Source organism: Anas platyrhynchos, chromosome 5, assembly GCF_047663525.1.
Source record: "Anas platyrhynchos isolate ZD024472 breed Pekin duck chromosome 5, IASCAAS_PekinDuck_T2T, whole genome shotgun sequence".
NCBI lineage: Eukaryota > Metazoa > Chordata > Aves > Anseriformes > Anatidae > Anas > Anas platyrhynchos.
Genome location: NC_092591.1, coordinates 23667200 through 23682174, shown reverse-complemented (window position 1 = coordinate 23682174; position 14975 = coordinate 23667200). Strand labels below are relative to the sequence as shown.

Genomic DNA, 14975 nt, shown 5'->3' with positions numbered 1-14975 from the left:
CCTCCCTGGGCACAGCACAGAGTTAAAAGCCCAGCTTCTGTTGCTTTGCTTAAGACCTGGTTATTTCTTCTCTCTTTTTTTTTTCTTTCCTTTTTTTTTTTTTTTTTTTTTTTTTTTTTTTTTTTTTTTGTCAGCTGCCTGTTATATCAATCACAGAGCTGGGATCTATTTATAGGTTGGGACTCGGAGTACTGTGTCCTAGTCACAAAGAGAGGCAGAGACGCAGAGGGGACTGTCGGCTGGTGCAGGCGGAACCAAAAGATATTTAATCAGCAATTAGAAACACCTGAGGGCAAGGGAAATTCTACTCCAGCCTCGAGGTTCATCTCTCAGCCTGCAGCATGTAAGTACTGAACTTCTACCTTTATTGCATTTATGGGGTTGTTTGTTGTTTGTTTTTTTTTTTTTGTGGTTTGGGTTTTGTTTTTGGTGGTGTTTTTTTGATCCAAGTATTTCTCTGCACCATTCCTTTTATCTGGACTAAAAATTATGGTAGCATCATAATGTGGTTAAAGGTAACGTAGATTTTTTTTTATATTCACCCTGTCAAAGGAAGGTCAGTGTGACCCACAAGGATAGGAGTTGGTTTCAGAACTTTATAGAAATCAGACGGTTGCACTGTATGAGAGTTCCTTTTTCCTCTGGAAATAAGCAAGTGAAAGTTTGAGTGGAACGGCTGCGTTTTGGGAATAGAAACGGTCAGGTTTGCTGGCATTCCAAAAAGGTCAATGTATAACGTAACTCTGCTTAAGGGCTTACCAAGGACAGGTGCTATTTATCCCGTGCTGGTAAAGGCAAACCTGGAAACTTCAGCAGTCCTGTCTTAAAAGAACCAAGTGACACCCTTTCCTCTACTTACCACCCCCCCCCCCCAAAAAAAAAAAAAAAAAAAAGCATATCAAGTCTCCTCTTAGCAGAAAGATGAAAATGAAATTTTGCTTTTACTGAATGCCTTTGTCATTGAGCAGTTGATGTCTCTCCAGTTTTAAAAGTCCCAAAGCAACCGAAGTCTCTTCAATGACAAAAGAGGGGTGCAAGTCTTTGCAAAGTCGGCACAGTGGCAATCCAAGAAGGAACTCACTCTGCCTCTGATTGCCAGCGAGTTGTTTGCTTTAAAGCAGCCAAAATGCAAAATGATTTGAACAATGATACACTTTTTGAGTATTTATTTTTAGCAGGAGAATGAAGAGAAGCAAGACCTAATAATTACTTACAAACTTTTTTTTTATTAATAGCTTTTATCATATTTTTTGACAAAATACTGGAAGTCAAAGAGGTTTTTATTTTGGCCTCAGAGGTTTGGGTTACATCTTTTACAGGACTTAGTTTTAATTTATTTTTAAGCATGGAAAATATTCCTTGATTTCTTGTGTTTATAATATCTGCCCCCCAAAATGCAAGAATTATAATTTGTAATTTTTAATTTAGTATAAATTGCACATGGAATAAATGTTATAAAAACTTTTTTTCCCATCATTGTAATCTTTGAAAGCAACAAGAAGGAAAACAAAGCTTAACTTAAACATAATTTGGATGGAACAAGTGTCTAATAAGAATAGAACAATTAAACCAGAGCTGTTTCACAATTAAAATATCAAGTGCTGGGAACAGATGATTGCTGAATTGCTTGGACTGGCAGTAGAAATGTGACAAAGAGGCAGTTATTTATTTTATTTGATGTATATTTTATAATTCTCAGAGTTTTTAACTTAAGTTCAAGGAACAAAAATACTGACTACAATTATCTTTAAGTTTTTAATCATGGATATAACTATTTCTTCTTTCAGTTAAAATTCTAGATTTAAGGCAGGCTTTTAGGACGATACTGATAAACACGGTGAATTTTCATACACAAATAATGCTCCAAATGATTCCAGTGAATATGCTGCATGCTCTGAAGCTCCCCTCCCCCCAAATAAAACAAAACTGTCAGCCTGACCATTCTCATCATAGAAAGCTTCCTTTTGATTATTAAGGCTTTTTGCTTTACTTAAAAATGAATATATTTAAATTATTTAAGCCCCCTTTCTGTTTGTTTTGGCACGAGATTACCTTTATTGCCTCTCTGTGACAATGCAATGTTATTGTGTAATAAAAGGAGAGCAGATTTTTTTCTGAAAGACATTAAAAAATAAAATTGCTGACTCTGTAACTAACAAAGAATCTATCAAATAGCTGGTCTGAGGTCCTTCTAAAAATTGAAAGCCAAGTGGTGTCTTATCACTCGAAAAATAAAAATTGACTCCTTTTCCTTCTTACAAATAGAGAAATTTCAGCATGACTACGCTCAGGAATTACTGCAAAAATTCCTTTATGATACATTTTAGCAGGCATTCCCAAAGAAGTCCTCTGAGTATAAAGCTGGAAAAGGTTTAGTCTTAAGAATTTTTTGGACTATTCAGTAGTTGTGTCCACATAGCTGCTGGACTTTATCCTTTGCTGTTAACCACATGTGTCTTTTCCCCTGTTCAACCTGCTGTATCGTTTTATTATTGCATTTGGAAAACATCGCTAAGCATCTACTGCCCTGTGGTGTACCAATCAAAGGCTTAAGGGTCCCCTTTTATTTGAGGGGAGGGAAGGAGTTATCTGTGGTTATAGAAAGACTTTGATGCATTATGTGTAAGGAAGTCTTTGTTATTTAGTTTCTGTCTCACTAATGATTCATTTTATGTGGACTAAGCACCTATGAACCTCCAAAGTGACTGACTTAGTGTAGTTATCGCAGAGCTGTTGCATGATTTAATTTATTTTAATTAATTATATATGTATGTAAGGAATGAAAAATCTTTTTTATTATTCATCCTAGTTTGTTTGTTTCCTTGATGGCAAAGTAGTGATTGACATGCAGATTTCTTTCTCATGCCCCTCCTTCCATTGCAGAGTATGACACCTCCTGAGAATTATAAATATAACCTGTGCCAAATCTTCTGCACAGGTGTCTGGAGTACAGCATGCTCAGGTGTCTCGCTGTAAGTCACTGAGAATATGGAGTAAACATCAAGAAAAAATACTCTTCTTGAAACAATTCTATGTTTTTTGGGGGCCTTCTGAATAAAACCCCCAAAGCCAGCAGCCAGTTATTAAAGATTGTGTAGCTATCTCTTGCTTTTGCTGTCTCTCACCTCTTTTATCGTTTCACCTGTACATCTGTCCATCTATTTCTCATCTCTCTATTTTTACATTTCATTATGCTATGCTTGCTCTCCCGCTCTCTTCTTTTCCTTTCCTGAAGACACATTTCTATCTGGCACAGAAAATAAACTCAGATTGCGGGTAGTTATGTTAATCTAATTCAATCCTCTGTGGGTTAGGAGTGAAATTCTAATAGTGGAGCTGTTGAGGGCTTTTTTGTTAATGGCTTGGGGATTACATTGAGTTAAAGGCTCATTTCCTAATCAAACAGAGAGGGAGAGAGTGACTCCGAATATTTATGAGTCTCCCAGCGCGAGTTAAACATTGAACTCCAAAAGCAGGATTTCAGTGCTGCAGAAAGAGTTAAAACCCCTCAGGGCTGCTGTGGAGGTGGGGGGCGGGGGGGAAAGAAACCAGTTAAGCCATCAGCATTTTCAACTGCTGTATAACTTCAGTTTGGTGAGAAAAAAATAATCATCTCACAGAGCTAAAATGGAAACTGTAGTGAGATATTTAAAACAAAGTCAAGTGATGCTTCAGAAAGGCTCTCCTTTAGCAAAGCAGGACACATGCAGTGCATGCTGTAGCCCAGTAGAAACTCCAAATAAATGCTCTCCTAAATGGGAAGGACTGGAGGGTGGGCTTCCTTTTAAATCCAGGCACTAATAATACATTTTTAATGTATTGTATTTTTCGTTCTATTTAACTCTTGGCTAACCTTTTCTTAAAAAAAAAAAAAAAAGTATGGGTAAATTAATATCTAAATTGTTCCACTTCTATTCAATAGACTAATGTGTCTGGCTTTTTTTTTCTGTCCTCCAGGTTAGCTGGAGTCTTGTGGTCAAGTAGTTTAGTTGGAGAACTGGGTTCACTATCATAGGAATGATTGACCAAATTAATGCCTGATTGCTTTTGTGATGAGTTCATCATAAATGCTTGGGTAGACCCTTCTGCTGCTGAGAAAGAGCTGTCCTGCCTGCAGCAAGCAGAGGACCTGTGTTGCTAAGTGGGGTGTTGTCAACTAGCTAGCAGTAGGCTTTTTTGCTCTGAGCTTGGACTTAGAACTTCTATCAGACTGCACAAAATTAAGGCTGTGCCATGGTCACGCCCCTCTTCCGTAAAGAGATCCTGAAAAGGAGTAAGGATAGAAACCTGCTGTCTTCTGACCCATACGGCCAACTCATGTCTCTGTATTCCTCAGTTTCCCTGCCTGTAAAATGATATATGGCTGACATCAAAAGTACTCTAAGATCTACAGAGAACAACCTTGAATACACCCCAAATAGCTGGTTTGCCTATGGCATTCTGACTGCAAATCACTGACACAGGTGCATAGCTTGAAAACAAGAGGTTTTTGTGCTGGCAACAAGGAGTTACCCCACATTGCTGGGTTTGGTGGGTTTTTTGTTCTTCTTGTTGCTGTTTTGTGTTTAAGTACATTTGGTACAAGCCACCAAAGAAGGTCGTCCTGTTTGGATAAGGCAAGCAGAAAGAAGGTTAATTTACTCCTAGTAAAACCAAACAAAGTCAATTGAGATGTCCTTCACACTTGGTATTAATTTGGGCCTGGTGACTCTTGTTGAGATGAAGGTCTGGGTTCGTTTTTCATAGGTGGTAAGCTCTGGCAAAAAATAAAAATCAGTTCCTGTTTGTCTCTGGAGCCATCTGTATTGGTGGTCATCCTTTATATACTGAACTTCGTGTTTTTGCTGACATGTCTATCTGGGTGCAGCACCTTGAGGTAAGAATTGGCACCTTGCCCTAGTTGAAAAATTATTTAAAACTGCGACCTGATGTGAATGCCTGAGGCCCGTTTCTCTTTGTGCTCTGTGCCTGGACCTGCTGAGGAGAGCACCACCAGCTAGAGTGTACTTTATTAAATGCATTTGAAATACATAATAATTGTGTTCTTTCCCTCTAATAAGAGGCACCCACAGCAGATCACTTCGAGACATGAGCTTTCTGTGGCTGAGCTGAGCGCTGTATAACATTGTTTTCCTACCTTCCCCATCTTCCCATCCCACTTTCTCTTCTGTTTTGAGCCTTTTCTTCTCCTGCTCCGTTCTGGTGTAGCCATGGCCTAAGTATAAATCTAAGTTTATACTTAGATTTTCCCTGATTAACTTTTAGACAAATTGCTCTTCCTTCTCCTTTTTTTTTTTTTTTTTTTTTTTCCCCTTTCCTTTCCAGTGCTATGCTGAATCCTTTCAATGGGCTGCTGTTTACTCTGATGGTAGTTGTATTTCAGTGCAGCTTTGCCTGGCATACATACAGATTATGAAGAACTGGGGAACTGAAAAATGATTTTCAGCTCTTCCATGAGCTACGTAAAACTCTGTTCTTGTTGTTGTCCATCTATCCACGTTTATTTAAAAGATGGTTGTATAGTGGTGTAGGAATTTCAGGGAAGCAAACACTTTTACTGTTTAAACTCGTAGAACACAGTTTACTTGCCGTGTTGACTTGAAAGTAATGGTATTTTTAAAGCCTTGGGATGTTTGGAAGTCTCTAGAAAAAAAAAAAAGGAAAAAAGGCTGTCTCTTTAGGGGAAACTACCCTTTCTAATGGGATAAAACTCATAACTAAATCTTATTTGAATACTGGAAAGCATATGCCAAGCTACAAAGCCTGAACCTCACGTGTATGAGAGGGAAGCATAAGTGGCTATTTTTATTCATTAAGGAGTCGCTGCCCTTTCCCTTCCCTCTACCATGTGAGATGCGAATGATCCTGCTCACAAGAGTTTCACGCTGCTCTCAGAATGGATTCTCTCTCTCTTCATAATTGTGTTCGCCGGATCAGCAGGAAATGCGCTCCAGAAGTTCTCGTTTCCCCAGCCTCCCGTGATCACCTCTTTGTACTAGGCCTGAGCAAATGACCAGGAGCCACGTACCAAAACACAGGCATGTCAGTGACATCCCTATAAAGCTCACAGGGCCTGGAGGGTGACTTTCTGGGTGAGAAGAGAGGGTATGCCTGCCACCAGGCCTGTCAGACAGCTTTCTTTTTCTTTGCTTTACTCTCCATCCTCAGGTCTTTCTCTTTCCCCCAGGACTCCTGGGTTATTTAAATTCTCAGCTGCTGTCGCTGGCAGCTCTTTCTACTGCTTCCCCGTAGGTAGGAAGTTCTTCCCTGTTGCATTGAGTCCCCACAGCATAGGATAGGGTGTTTCAACCTTTCGTTGCTGGTGACGTGAACTCATGTAGATTGCTGGAGAGCTCCTGTGAATATGATTTTTCTCAGTCCTGCTTCTTGGACCCATAATCTGTAGCCCTGACAGTAGGGCTGCTCTCAAATTAAAACCATTGGCTAATGCTTTCTTTGGGTGGGGGAAAACTGCAAGGATTTTGTGAGTGAAACAAAAGCTAGGAAGGGGTTCCTTGCATCAGGATCCTCTCTAATGCTTCCCTCAATAGTCCTTCTGGGAACCTATCCCACGCCCTACTGCTTTTTAGGTAGAAAACTCTGTGAACAGCTTAAATGTATTCATGGCCAACCTTCATACCAAGCAATTTGTTTCACTGTTGTTTTTTAATTCTAGCTCTGACACAGACTCTCTGTTCAGCCTAAGGTGAGTCTCTTCACTGATGTGATGATTTGTTTTGCCCATCTTAAATGGGGTTCCTGCTTGCCCACTCTCCGTGGCCTCTGGAGAGTTGCATGATCACAGCAAAACGCTTTGTGTTACTGCAGACTCATAGTGCGGCCCAGTGTTTTGCTTCCTGTAGCCCTTATTCCCTTTTTCACGGTGCAAATAATCATTTTTTTTCCATTCATCCTGAGCTTTCTCCCTATCCTTCTTGCTCTTTTTCTGCTATATAGGATTAAACTTCACTTTTGTGCGTAGCAGGCTCTAGCCCTGGGTCTGTAATAACTCTCCGTGCCATCTACTGCCTATGCAGCCCTCTTCGGTGAGTGCCAGCTGGTGCCCTGGGAGCACCCTCTACTCCCTGCACAGACAAGTAGTGGGGGATAGAGAGCTGAAGGTATGGTTTCTTTGGGACAATCTATCCCATACAAAGAAATTGGATGCAAGGACACATGCTCGAAGGGCGATAGATAGAGATATTATTGCTTAGCTGAGGTAATGGGCCATTCCTCTCTGCAACCCCCTGCTCACCTGGCCATGTTCCTTCCAGCTCTGTGGTCTCTTCTGGCACGTGGGCTCATGTAGTGTGTGTTTAAGGAGGATACAATTACTGGTGCTGCTTGGTGTGTTTGTGAAGGGTTAAATGATGGGGGCTGGGAGCCGGGGCTTCTCCTGGGGAATAAGGACTAGCCAGAAGAATTGATTGTCTTGGCTTATTGATCCTTCAGGAAACAGCACTGAAGTGATAATGCTGTTCCTGCCACTTTGAGGCACTTTGTACCAGCAACATCCTCTGTTTACCTAGGATAGTGCAAAGGCAGAGCTGTTCTGTTGCTAACCCATCCCAGAAAAAACCCGTGCTAGACATGTGTCAAGTTTACCACTCGTCTGTCTGCTCCCAGGGAGATGTGCGTGTGCAGGGAGGCAGCTCAGCAAGCGTTACTGCCTTATAGTGGCTAACGTGGTTGAACTCTTGGTCCTGAGCCCCGTGCTAACTTCTAGCCACCTGCATGGGCTGGTGGTGGGGTGATGAAACATCCCACGGGCTTTGCACTGAAGTTTCAAACCTGCCCTGAGAAGTCAGGCATTTCTTTCTGACCCCAGGGTGGTAGAAGGAGAAACACTGACTTGCTACAGGAGCTGCTGAAGGAGCAATGCTTTCTGTCTGCTTAGCTACACCGACGCCTGTAGATGCATGAATCGGATGTCCAAAGGGCACAGCATGTGGAGTGGCAGCCTTAAGGGTCTGTAGGGTGCTTCTGTGGCCGTGGGTGGGGGGCACACGCTTTCCTGGCTGTTTCTGGGCTGTGGGACCCTCCTTGCAGCACAGAGTGCTGGGGAAGCTCTGACAGTATTTCCCCCGAGGCACCAGTTGCAGTCAGCTTGCAAACTGGGCTTGGCTCACAGCCTTAGCTAGACCATTGCTGGTGACTACAAATGTGGACTCTTCACTTGCAGAAATAAAAGGGCAGCTTGCTCATCGTGCTCCGTATCTCCTTTTCTCCCTGCTTCGTACTCACGTGCTTTGCACCCTTTCCATTTCTGGATGTGTTGCTGTGTTACAAGGAGGCTCGGACAGGTCTCTGCAGCTTCCCACAGCCAGGTCAGAAGGCCATGAAAGCTTGGGCCCATTTGGAGTGGATTACAGCATCCTGCAGAAAGCCAGGAGGGCCAAAAAAGCTATTGTGAAACGTTTCTTTATTAAGTCAGGCCAGCTTATATATAGAGATACGCAAATAACTTAGAGCCATTTAATTACCCTATATATCATTTCTATAGTTCATCTCCTTTGATGTTGCCAACAACTTTGCTGTACTTGATGTTTTACTTTACATCTCCACCATGTGAAAGGAATTGATGAGAAAAATTGCAGCTTTCTTTTAAAAGACAGAAGTGTCTAGACTGAAGGTTTTAGGGAGCAACTAGAAAGCGTAAAGCCAGCTTTTTTTTTTTTTTCTTTTGGTTGGTTGGGGGGATAAGAGAATATAATTATGTTTATTTTGGGACTTGATCAGTAGTTGAACATTTGAGGCTTACTGTACTGGGTTTAATATAGTATGCAACATTGTGTATTATGTAATGTAAAATTATCTATTACTTAATAAACCCCATGCTGTGACTGTTCCACTTTTGTTTAACTAGCTCTCAGTCTATGGCTACGAGTTGTGCTGGCAGCTTTGACTGTTGCTTCCATTTTGCCCTTGTTGTTTATATCATGACAAAATCCCCTCTCTTGGGACATCTGCATTTAGTTACGAGACCACTTCTGTCCTAAAGACCCTACAGTCTGATTCAAGACAAGAGACTACCGGGAGCAGAGTCAGTCATGAAGTCTGTGGCAATAAGAAAGTTGAGGGTAACTGAGACAGGAATTTGTGGTAATGCATTGCTGTGAGTGTGGTTGGTTTTGAATGCAGGTAGCTTTACTTACTGTGTGCTTAACTAAAAGATACAAAAAAGAAAAAAAAAAAAGTGTGCCCCTTTGTCTCTGTGTAAAGTCTGACTAATTCTTTGCTTTGCAAAATTAGCACCTCCACTTTCTTAGCTAGAAGAGACCTTTGCTAGACATACACAGTATCTCTGTACATGAATGTGTTTTCCTTTTTATTCTAATGCTGTAGTCATTTTCTTTCTTTTTTCTTTTCTTCTTTTTTTTTTTTTAATGCTTCTTAGGAAGCAGACTTTAAAGAAACCAAAGGAAGTATTTTTTCATATAACACAAAATTAAACTGTGGGATTTGTTGGCCTTTGCATCATTCAGTAGCAAAGGTATGGGTGAACTGAAGAAGATATCAAGGAATTAAGGGAATACGTCGTCTTATCAGTGGAAAGTACAAATTGTGGTGTAAAGGGAACAGTCTAAGCCATAAAAGCACAGCAAGGTGAAGAGCAGGAACAACATTCTCCTTTGTTAGTGTTCCCCTAAGCATGTGCTAGTAGCTGTTATCAGAGATGAAACATGGAACTAGCTAACCTCCTAACTTCACCTGGCGTGGCTGTTCTCGTGGCTCCTGTTGTGAGTAGAACTGGTGTTGTCACTCAGTGCTGGCCTCTGGCCTATTTATGTTGATGCCACATTAAAAACATGCAGCATGTATGTTTTGTTTACACTGAATGGTTTTCTGCTGTTACAGGCCACATTCCCAAAGCTGTGGAAGTTTCTGGGGTAGATAAGCCACCACGAAAGTAGCAGTGAAGACGAGAATGCAGTCAGGGAGTGAGGTGAGGCTCGGCACAAATGATGCTTCCTGACTTTATCCTTTTTGACCAGTACTGTGTGCCTTCCCCCAGGCTGGGTGCCTTTTGCAGTGGAATTTGCAGGGCAGAGAAAGGCGCAAAGGAAAAGAGGAAATGGATTAGAGGATGTGTAAAACCAGACGATGCAGAAGCTGTGAGCTTGTTTCGAAGTGTAACATCCTCTGCTCTGCACTGCATAGGGCTGCAGAAAGTTTAGTCACCTAATGGGCTTTGGTTTGGTGGTGTGTTGAGTCAGAAGAGCATTGAATTGCTGTGTTGCCTGCTGGAGAAGATGTGTTGAATTAAATGGGAACTATACTGTAACACCCAGCAGTTTATTTGCATTCTGATGCTTGTTCCATGCAACTACAGCAATGCTTCCAGCTTCATCTTTCCTATCTGTGAGTGAGGGGACGTGGTGGGCCTGCAGTACTTTCCTTATGCAGTGGAACATCTTCCCGCATGTTCCCAGAGCTCTTGATTACCTGACAGAGGAGGCATTTGGGCAAACACAAGATATTTTGCTTATAAATTGAGGATCCAGTGTGAAAAAGAGAAGAGGATCACAAACTTCTGTGCACTCAGTGGTTACATGAGCAGCCTGTTGCTTGCCCAATGCCTACCTTGTGAGCCCAGAGCACTGAAAACGTGCACTGCTGTCTTCTGAAAGTTGTAGTTTCATGTTTTGGCTCTTTCTTTCCCCCCCAAGATTGCATGGGCCTTCTCCAATGCAGCCATCTGTAAACCTGTGTAAAGTTGGAAGCTGTGTCGTGTTGTAGTTTTGCTGCTTAATGGATGTCTTCAGTAAAACATGAATGTGTGCTTTGGGGCTTCTGAGCAAATTTCTCTTTCACAGCCCAGAATTCACCTCTGTAGTGAGAGGGCAGCTCTGTGTTACTTTTTGGGAGCTAGAGGAGGCCAGGCAACAGTGCCTCCTGTCTTGGTTCAAATGTTGACTGTTTTTTTACATGTTTCTGCTATACTTTGCACTGGTAGGTACTGACCCACGTTGGAATTAAACCCAAATCTCTTACACTGAAGTCCCGATAACTACTGAGACCTGAAAAACTCATGACAGGCCTGGACTGGTGAGGATTCATGCTAGCTGTAGCTCTCCAACCCAGCCAGAAATATTCCCAATTTTCCTTTTTTTTTTTTTTTGGAGCCCATCAATAATGTGGGACAATTATGTGACTATAGGCTGATATTGTACAAAAATATGTTTGCACCATTTACTATTTAAAAGTCGAGCCAAGCAGGAATTTATGCTGCTGCTTTCCCATTCATCTGGGAACTGCTGCAACTTCGGTAAAGGCACGTTTCTGTGGAGAGAGGGCTCGAGCTGCTAATTTGACTGTAGGAGTTTATTTCTGGAATGCAGCAGTGTTTCACCAACGGAGCAGCTGTCCTGGAAACACTTACCACACGGGGTCATTTTCTTCTCTGTGTGTAATCGACAAAGCCACCCCAGTTAATCTGAATCCTTTTAAGTCTCCTTAACTAGACCACAGGGAGTGCAAAGAGGTCTGCAGAACTCTGACCTCCTTCGCTTCCTTCTCCTATCATTAGGGAAGAAAAAATACTCCCTGCTTAAATGTCCCTTAAAGGAGAAGCCTGTAATCTTTTCTGAGTATGGAAAGCTGTTTCCGTCAGTAATGTGCTACTGATTTGGGGGAAGTGGTGGTCCTGTATTTTCTACAGATATTTTGTGACAGTAGCTCTACCTCTTCTAAGCTTCCCAGCTGTTCTGGGATGTAGAATCACAGCGGTCAGAAGTGGAAAAAGCTTCTTAGCTTTCAGTCCTTTTTCTTCTGTCTGATTTGCTTTGCTTGCACAACTTTCTTCCATGCCATGCTGGGGTGACAGTTCTACAGCTCGAGCCCTTCTGTTACCACAGAATTTTTACTGGTTAATCGATTTAAATTCTGTCTTAATTTCTTCGCTTTTTTTTTTTTTTTCTCCCTAGTTTCCTCTTGAGTTTCCTTCCTCACTGTTTCCACTCTTCAGTACTCTTTGAACTTGAGTCCTATCTCTAAATCCTCCTTTCCTCAACAAAACTCAATGTTTTGACCCCTGCTAGCACTTTGCATCAGTCTCTTGCACTGCTCTGTAACTTTTGTTGTGTTTCTGTTGAAAAGGTTTTGTGCTTTGAGTTTTGTGATTCCTTTCTGTGTCTTAAACCTGTCTTCTAGGCCAGGGTGCAAGGCTAGACACAGGTAGCAGTTCTTTATGGAGAGGAGGACATTCTCTCTCAAGCTTGGAGAAGACCTTTTTCCAGAGGCTGCCACGTGGCAAGTCCTCACCTGTGGTCTGGGCCAGCCTCTCTGCAGCCATGGTGGGTGCATCAATAAAGCTCTGCAATGGAAGTCTGCATCTGCCAGGATTCAGGGGTTGCTTCTTCAGTCATGTACTTGAAACTGAGAACACATATTACCCTTATAGCTGCTGTCTCCTCTTCCCCAAGGCTATGCTAGTGTAGTTTTTCAAATGAGTAAGTGTGACTGGGGCTTCCTAAAAAATTAACAATGTCATGAAAGATTTTTTCCCCTACCATCAGTTGTTCTGCAAGTGATTAAAAAAAAGAGACACCTCGCTGTATTCAACTAGAATATTTAGCATATTTAAGAATTTAATTTCAGAGTAAGGAAACTCTAGAAAAATATTCAGTGGATTCAGTGTTTTTCTTTTGTAATTTCTTCTCCCTTTCCAGGTGAGTGATGGGGTGAACATAATTAATCCTCGGTCACCATTATAGAAAAGTAGAATCTGGAAAGGTGGTTGTGATCCATTTGGAGAAAAGGCACTATAAATTTTACAAAGAGGCTAGAGGCAGTAAGTTGTAGTAGGAAAGTGAGTCTTGCTAGCATTGTTTTAGAAGCTGAAGTTTGAGAGAGGTTGCGGAAAGGAGAGGTGAACGGTTTTTGAGAACATCCTGGTATGACAAACCAGAGGGCTAGTTGGAGAACAGCAGTGTGTGGGTTTAAGAGGCCTTCAATAGGCAGTAAAATAGTGCATTGCAACTTAATAGAGGAAAATACAGAAATATTATCACAGTACTGTGACAGTATCTTCCAATGGAACATGGCTATAGTCACTTGAAATTAAAGGATAGATTTGTTTTAGCTGTTGAAACTAGATCAGTGTCTGGTTAGCCAAAGTATATGAAGCTCAAAGAGAAAATATTTCCTCTCCTGTTTACGAGCATGTGTCACAGCAGAGTCCATAGCTTGACTTCAGGCTTCCAACGCCCCCATATTAAAAATGCATGTTGTAACAGTAAAGGCAAACCTGGACAGCATAGCAGTGGTGTTGGCTGTTTGAGAGGCAGCTCTCTTCCCTCATTTTGTAACCCTGATGTGGCAGATTTTTACAATGTATTTTTCCTATAGGCAGCTTACTCTATGAAGCTTGAATACAATTTTAAAATAAAGCAGGTCTTAAATAAAATAAAAATCAAGACATTAATAGATTTAAACAGCCACTTTGTTTATTATAATGTATAAGAAATTGCTTTATAAAAGCCATTTGTGATTCTTCTTTGTTGAAGCTTATAGGGAACCAAAAAGTTCTGGATAGTACAACACAAACATTTCTTAGTGAACTGTTTCAACAGACCAAAGCAGTATTTGTATATGTTTGTATTTGTATATGTTTGTCTTGCTTTCTACAACTCTTAAAGAATCAAAAGGAATCTAAACAGAGTTTAAGGTAGACCCACACTGCTTTGGTGCTGTAACTCCTGTAGTGATCTGTTAGCTTCCCAACATCAACATCTAGAGAGACACACAGCCTTGACTTAAAGACATTGTGATAGATTATCCAGAATGCCTCTTGACATGTCCCAGTGGCCAATTCCTGCCATTTAAAAATGAAAACATGCTCTTTATTGCAAAGTGGAATTTGTCTAGTTCTGGATACTAGGAATACTCTTGTCTTACATCCTTATAAAGCTAGATTAAAGAACTCTAATTTTTCCCCCCACTTACAATTAGATCAGGTCACTCCTTAGCCTATTCTTGGAATTAAATTTATTATGCTTCTCAGATCTCTCACTGGATAGACTTTGTTTCTAGCAAGTACTGGGCTGACAGCATCATGCTTTTCAATTCAGTAATTATGTCTTTCAGTCTCATTCTGTCTCAACCACGTCATCATTTACCGGCACAAAAATGGAAATTTTAAAAGAAAAATACCCCAAACATAAGTAAAGTATCTGATGTTACAGCAGCTGTGAAAGTACATTAGCAATGTGGATGCCGTATGTCATGTACACCTGGGTTTGCAGTAATCTATCTTGTGTTCAGTTTGAATTAAACTAACCTTCTCGCATTTTTAACTCAGATCATCTCCTCAGTCTGAGCTATACATTCATATGTGTCAACTGGTGGGAACAAATTATTGTCCTACTATAGCTGGCGTTGGTGTAGGCTCACCTTGAGTACTGTGGTCTTGAGTACAGTTTGGGGTTACACAATATAAGGACATAAAAGAATATATTAAAATGTGCCTGAAGGAGGGTCAATGAAGATGGTGAAAGAACTAGAGGGTGTAACTTATGGGTAGAGTTTCTTGGTTTCTTCAGCTTGGAGGAGACTAAGGGGTGACCTTACTGCTGTGTACAACCCCTCACAAGGGGGATCTGAAGCTGATCTCTTCTCTCTGGTGACCAGTGATAAGATCAGAGCATCACAGAATGGTTAGGGTTGGCAGGGACCTCTGAAGGTCATCTGGTCCAATCCCCTCCTCAAGCCAGGACACCCAGAGCAAGTTTCCCAGGACCACATCCAGGTGGCTTTTGGAGATCCCCAAGAAGGGGAGACTCCACAACCTACCTGGGCAACCTGTGCCAGAGCGTCATCACCTGTGTAGCACTGAAGTGCTTCCTGATGTTCAGAGGGAGCTTCCTGTGTTCCAGTTTGTGCCCATTGCCTCTTGTCTTAGTACTGGGCACCCCTAGAAAGAGCCTGACTCTGTTCTCTGTGCACCCTCTCTTCAGCTATTTATAGACATTGAT

At 41.4% G+C, this 14975-nt stretch overlaps 1 protein-coding gene across 10 annotated transcripts in view; it reads left to right on the top strand.

Annotated features, from left to right (window-relative positions):
* ESRRB (estrogen related receptor beta) overlaps positions 1-14975 on the top strand; it is a 162022-nt gene that overhangs the window by 32858 nt on the left and 114189 nt on the right. For 9 of the 10 annotated variants that reach the window (XM_072038432.1, XM_005013869.6, XM_021268424.4 and 6 more), the window contains one exon: positions 176-343. In XM_072038432.1, coding sequence (XP_071894533.1) covers positions 342-343 — 2 coding nt within the window. In that variant the 5' untranslated portion in view covers positions 176-341. Of the gene's footprint in view, positions 1-175; positions 344-403; positions 516-14975 lie in introns of those variants that run through there. The other variant, XM_038180216.2, reaches the window with a different exon arrangement.